Below are 6,468 nucleotides of genomic sequence, written 5' to 3' on the forward strand. Positions count from 1 at the left end.
TAGTTAAAAAGAACAAAGAAAAAAAATTGTCGCTTAAAAAATAACAAAAATCATACGTGGATATATAGCATAATATATTCAGCTTAAAAAAAAAAATCTTGCTATCAAGCAAGTCATGAATGGCAAAATTGCCTTGATCGAATTTAACCAACAAATTTGTAGGTAGATAAATGCGAAGATAATCATGTTCTAAGTTAACTTTACTGCTACGTGTGATTGAACACTCTTAAGTCTTGCCTCTAAAAGCCGAATAAAACCCATGCATGACGTTGTGTTCCTAGGTTTATGGACTCAGATAAATGGGCCTAGGCCTCCAAAACTAATCATTTTTTTTTAAATCGGGCTTTATGTTGATCTGGATTGCTTCATCTTTTAAGTTTTCGTGTGTTTGCCTGCACACATGGCCGTTTATGTATATGGCTGGAATCTGGATCCTTTAACTGAACCTATTGACAAAATAATACTCCTCCAGTTTTTTTATATACGACGCTTTATGATTATACAATATACACATAGATTAAAAAATATTTAATTTCTAAACAAAAACATCATTAATTGTTTACCTAACCACAATTTAACCAATAATAAAATAGAAACTATAATATCATTGGTTATCTAACATTAATTAGTAATAAATTTTACATAGAAAATTGAAAACGTCAAATAATTTAGAACAAAAAAAATTCCTCTAAAACGTCGTATATAAAAAACGGAGGGAGTAATTGTAAATAACACAGCTCATCTTTGACCCAAAAAAAAAAAAAAAAAAAAGACACAGTGCATACGTTAACAAACGAACTCTCTAATTTTCTCGGAAAATCAAAAAGCGACTAAGAGAATCTGAAGCTATTCACTCGCCCAGCTGCTGTAGCAGCGACTTGCTCCGAGTGATCGATTCCAGAGTATGAGGCTTCCTTCTCCTAGTCCCGTCGAGCCCAGGCACCGACTACCAAGTCAAACGTAAGTCTCCCCCCCCCCCCCCCACTTTCTCTCTACTTAGACTAGACTTACGCTTAGCTTAGCTAAAGCTTCGTCACTTGCTCGATTTAACGGCATCGGATCGCTATGTTAGTTCGTTGTGGCAATTTGAAATGTGATCATCGAGATCTGATTCTTGTATCTATTGTACTTTGATAGCGATGACACAAACAGGAGGAGATCTCTGAGAAATCGAGATTCTAAAGATCTCGAGAAAGGAGGAGGATCACACACCTCCTTTCACTATAGAAACTGGACTGCCAAGTTCTCTACACTGAAACTCGTCTTGATCCTTCTCGTGCTCGTTGCTGTGTTCACTCTCTACCGTTCCCCACCTGTACACATTGCAGATCATCCATCCAATAACAACTCTAGGTAATCTCTACTATCTCATGGAAGAAACTTGATCTCTTATTAGTGTGACTAATTAGGCTTTAAATATTTCTAGTTTTGTAACCAGGTGGAGTAGTAGAGAGTCGAGTGAAATTGATCCTCGCTATCTATCTACAGCTGAGATAAACTGGGACCACGTGTCAGACGTTGTAGAGAAGTTAACTGGGAAGAGCGAGTATCAAGGAGTTGGCTTTATAAATCTCAACGGTGACGAGGTTGTTCCATGGAAGGAGCTGATACCTGACTGTGACCATGTCGTACTCCACCTGGACAATATGGCGAATAATATAACTTGGGAATCTTTATACCCTGAATGGATTGATGAAGAGGAACAGTTCGAAGTCCCTACTTGCCCTTCTCTTCCTTGGGTTCAAGTTCCTGGCAAGCCTCGGATTGATCTTGTCGTCGCCAAGCTTCCGTGTAACAAAGGTGGGAAGTGGTCAAGGGATGTTGCTAGATTACACTTGCAGCTTGCTGCAGCTCGTGTGGCTGCATCTTCTAAAGGGCTTCACGATGTGCATGTTCTTTTTGTTACTGATTGTTTTCCTGTTCCTAATCTTTTTATTGGAAAGGAGCTTGTTGCCCGTCAAGGGAATTTATGGCTGTACAAGCCTGACCTTCACCAGCTGAGGCAAAAGGTAGAGCTGCCTGTTGGCTCCTGTGAACTCACAGTTCCTCTTAAAGCTAAAGGTCAGTCTCAGCTTTATATTATCTACTTTGTATATCTGTTGCCTGAGCTATTTTTTCATGCAGATACTTTCTACTCAGCAAGTGCAAAGAGAGAAGCATACGCTACCATATTGCACTCTGCTAACTTTTACGTCTGTGGAGCTATAACAGCAGCGCAGAGCATTCGCATGTCTGGCTCTACACGAGACCTGGTGATACTTGTCGATGATTCCATAACTGAGCACCATAGATCTGGCCTGGCTGCTGCTGGATGGAAGATTTATCCCATTCAAAGGATTAGGAACCCAAAAGCTGAAGCAGAGGCTTATAACGAATGGAACTACAGCAAGTTTCGTCTTTGGCAATTGACTGAGTACGACAAGATCATCTTCATCGATGCTGATATGCTTATCCTCAGGAACATTGACTTCCTCTTTGAGATGCCTGAGATATCCGCTACCGGAAACAACGCTACGCTCTTTAACTCCGGTGTGATGGTGGTTGAGCCATCGAACTCCACGTTCCAGCTACTCATGGATCACATCAACGAAATCGTTTCGTACAACGGAGGAGACCAAGGCTACCTCAACGAAGTATACACGTGGTGGCATCGCATCCCGAAACACATGAACTTTCTGAAGCATTTCTGGGAAGGCGACGAGCCTGAGATCAAACAGATGAAGACGCGTCTCTTTGGAACCGATCCTCCTATTCTCTACGTCCTCCACTACCTTGGTAACAAACCTTGGCTATGCTTCAGAGACTACGACTGCAACTGGAACGTGGACATTCTCCAGGAGTTCGCAAGCGACGTAGCGCACAGAACGTGGTGGAAAGTGCACGACGCCATGCCTGAGAACTTGCAGAAGTTCTGTCTGCTGAGATCGAAACAGAAGGCGCAGCTGGAGTGGGATAGGATGCAAGCTGAGAAAGGAAACTACACGGATGGACATTGGAAGATCAAGATCAAAGATAAGAGACTAGAGACTTGTTATGAAAAGTTCTGTTACTGGGAGAGTATGCTTTGGCACTGGGGTGACAAGAACTGGACTGACAATTCCACCAACTCTTTGTCACCTCCTACATCACTTAAAGCAAATATTTCTTCAGTGTAAGTTCTGTTATATGATTATATCGTTACCGTATAGTTTACGTTTCTGGGTATAGAAACAGGCATAGTTCCTTGATAGATGTCCAGTTCCATACCTTTGATGAACTCATTTAATGAAGTTCATGCTTTAAATCATCAAGAGCATCCATTACAATGTCAATGACTACCTTTTAAATAGAGCTTTGTTGATATCCGAGAAGGTTTGAGCTTGTCAAGCTCCTACTCCTGTAAGTGGCAAGGGCATGATATAAACTCATCAAGAACTATCTCTTTCATATGCCTGATCCTACGGAAAGATTAGAAACTTGTTCATTCTTTAGTTTTCTTGCAAATATGTAAACTGGGCCTTCTTTTAAACCCAATGGGCCTTTTAATAAATTTAGTTGCATTTCGAAACGACGTCGTTTGCCTAACACCCGCGTTATGATCTCGACGTCTTTGCAAGATCTAATCAAATTGTCTCTCTCCGAAAATGTTAAAGACGGAAACGAACAAGCAGTGAGGGGAGGGAGAGGGGAGAAATGGCGAGCTTAAGTAGTAGCAAGCCTAGAAACTTCGGCGCGTACAGTTACTCCGCTACTCCATGCACCCGCACGCACCAGATTGGAGCTTTGTTCCTCGTCGTCTCAACCTTCTTCGTCACTAGGATTCTCGATCAGTACTTCTCAGAATCCAACTCCGTCACTCCGGCGACTAATCTCCACCGTACTTCTTCCTCCGGAATCACGATGGATAACGGGATTCCGCAATGGCCGGAGCGAGGGTACGGATCCCACCTCTCGCTGAAGATCTACGTATACGACGAGAACGAGATCGACGGTTTAAAAGAGCTAATGTACGGTAGGGACGGTATCGTCAAGACCGCCGCGTGCTTGAAAGGCCAGTGGGGATCTCAGGTGACTTTGACTTCATCTTCTTCGAAATCAGCTCACTCGTGGATTCTCTTTATAAGCTCGTGAAACTATGATAGCAATAGTTTGATCGCCTCTCTGTTGTTTTGGTTGTTGATGATGATGATGATGATGATGATGAATTGATGATGATTATGATGATGATGATGATGATGATTAGGTTAAGATTCACAAGTTGCTTATGGAATCTAAGTTTAGAACGAGTAAGAAAGAGGAGGCGGATCTGTTCTTTGTGCCAGCTTATGTTAAGTGCGTGAGGATGTTGGGAGGTCTTAATGACAAGGAGATCAATCAGACTTATGTGAAGGTGAATCACATCGTCACTCACTGATTCAGTTGTAGTCTGCTGCGTATGCCTCATATATAGATGCTTATGCATACAACTTGTAGATGCTTAGATTATACGTATACAACTAACAGTGATACGTTATGCCTCACATGTTCTCTGATTCATTATAGGTTTTGAGTCAAATGCCGTATTTTAGAAGATCCGGTGGTCGTGATCATATCTTTGTTTTTCCCAGGTTATACAAGTTTTTTTATTGTTTTGAAGAATTTTATTGTTTGGTGCTATCTTTGACATTAGTTTTCTTTGTTATGGTAATGAAGTGGTGCTGGAGCTCACTTGTTTAGATCCTGGTCAACATTTATCAACCGTTCTATTATCCTTACTCCCGAGGTACTTTGCGTTGCTTTCTCTTGAGGAATATCTTGTTTTTTGAAGTGTATATGGTGTTGTTAGTGAAGGGCCAATGTGAAAGTTCTTTCTTTTCATTGGAATGAATGCTTCAACTATTGTGGATACAGGGTGACAGGACTGACAAGAAAGACACTACTGCCTTCAACACATGGAAAGATATAATCATACCAGGAAATGTCGATGACGCTATGACTAAAAATGGACAACCTGATGTTCAGCCTCTGCCTTTGTCTAAGAGGAAGTATTTAGCTAATTATTTGGGTCGTGCGCAAGGGAAGGCTGGTAGACTTAAATTGATTGACCTCTCAAAGCAATATCCCGATAAGGTTTAGTCTCACTTTGTTTCTTCAAAGACTCAAAGCTATCTGCATATTTTGGTGATTGTCTTTTCCCTTTGATTGATTGTTTCTTGTGTGTTGTTCTGTGAACAGTTGGAATGTCCAGATTTGAAGTTCAGGGGAACTGAAAAGTTTGGAAGAACGACGTATTTTGAACATCTGAGGAACGCCAAGTTCTGCCTCGCTCCTCGTGGGGAATCATCATGGACTCTTCGCTTTTATGAATCATTCTTTGTGGTCTGATCTCTCATACCAAACTTTTAGTTTCAAGCATTAACTTGCCTTGTATATTCATAAATATTGTGATTTCTTGCTTGTTCAGGAATGTGTCCCGGTTCTCTTATCTGACCACTCCGAGCTACCTTTCCAGAATGTCATCGACTACGCCCAAGTATCCATCAAATGGCCATCATATAGAATAGGCCCAGAGCTTCTTGATTACTTAGCTTCAATACCCGGTAACAACTGCTTTTTCTTTGTGACAATATCATTTGATTTGCTTCAGATTCTCAAACATGGCATGTCTCTCTCTTTAACAGATAGAGACATAGAAGGAATGATAGCACGTGGTCGGAAAATCAGATGTTTGTTTGTCTACGGTCCAGATTCTGCACCATGCAGTGCGGTCAAAGGGATTCTATGGGAGCTTCAACGCAAAGCGAGACATTTCCAGCAATCAACCGAGACTTTTTGGCTGCACAATGGCAGTGTTGTGAATAGAGAGCTGGTCCACTTCAGTAGCTGGAGACCTCCTATGCCTCTACCGTGAGTTTTCTTGAGGTTTCAACATCCCCACAAGAATCTCCTTGTTTTTTATGGCCTTACGCGCAGCTTATTTTTTGTGAAGTTAACATACTAGAAGAAATATTTTTTTGTGAATGTACAAGATCTTATTTGAGTAAAACTCGACAGAAGTAGGACGGAAAAGAAACCAAATTGGATCAGAAAACCAAACATGACATCTGGTTAATTCGGTCTTGGGTTCAATTCGGCTGTACCATATGTAAAATAACAGATCAACGAACTAATAAGCTGATCGAGACGGATCAAAGGAAACTTGAGCCTCTTTTGGTTAACATTTGACAGAGTTTAGCAGAAGCAACCAGAAACCAAAAATTTGTCGAATAACAGAAGTTTTTGCTACAGTATTAATTGACCGACAAGAAACCAATAATACAGTCCCACCAAACAGAGTTCCACACAGAAATCATCATTACATGTTTCTATGCATGACCCTTTTATAAGAAAGGCTACAAATCTTTTTGTTTGGAGTGTAAGTAATCGATACATAGCTCACCACAACATATAGGAACTTTATATTTCAGGTAATAGCACAAAGCTTTTATATATTTAGATAATATATATGGT

The 6,468-nt window shown here is 40.8% G+C and overlaps 2 protein-coding genes across 3 annotated transcripts; both read left to right on the top strand.

Annotated features, from left to right (window-relative positions):
• The first annotated feature begins 717 nt into the window (after positions 1-717).
• Positions 718-3,286, top strand: LOC106425982 (putative UDP-glucuronate:xylan alpha-glucuronosyltransferase 3). Of its 2 annotated transcripts, none has more exons than XM_013866697.3 (4): positions 718-960; positions 1,138-1,353; positions 1,427-2,061; positions 2,125-3,286. In XM_013866697.3, exons 1-4 carry the CDS (start codon positions 905-907, stop codon positions 3,153-3,155), a joined length of 1,938 nt encoding a protein of 645 aa, XP_013722151.2. In that variant the 5' UTR covers positions 718-904; the 3' UTR covers positions 3,156-3,286. The 2 variants fall into 2 exon arrangements, with proteins under 2 accessions (XP_013722151.2, XP_013722152.2); XM_013866698.3 differs by having other exon boundaries at positions 1,439-2,061.
• A 308-nt stretch (positions 3,287-3,594) lies between these two features.
• Positions 3,595-6,004, top strand: LOC106425884 (probable beta-1,4-xylosyltransferase IRX10). The gene is made up of 8 exons (XM_013866604.3): positions 3,595-4,047; positions 4,223-4,369; positions 4,522-4,586; positions 4,672-4,741; positions 4,870-5,088; positions 5,194-5,337; positions 5,423-5,558; positions 5,640-6,004. The coding sequence occupies exons 1-8, from the start codon at positions 3,673-3,675 to the stop codon at positions 5,867-5,869; spliced, it is 1,386 nt and encodes a 461-aa protein (XP_013722058.2). The 5' UTR covers positions 3,595-3,672; the 3' UTR covers positions 5,870-6,004.
• Positions 6,005-6,468: the final 464 nt, after the last annotated feature.

The sequence above is a fragment of the Brassica napus genome, chromosome A8 (assembly GCF_020379485.1).
Source record: "Brassica napus cultivar Da-Ae chromosome A8, Da-Ae, whole genome shotgun sequence".
Lineage (NCBI taxonomy): Eukaryota > Viridiplantae > Streptophyta > Magnoliopsida > Brassicales > Brassicaceae > Brassica > Brassica napus.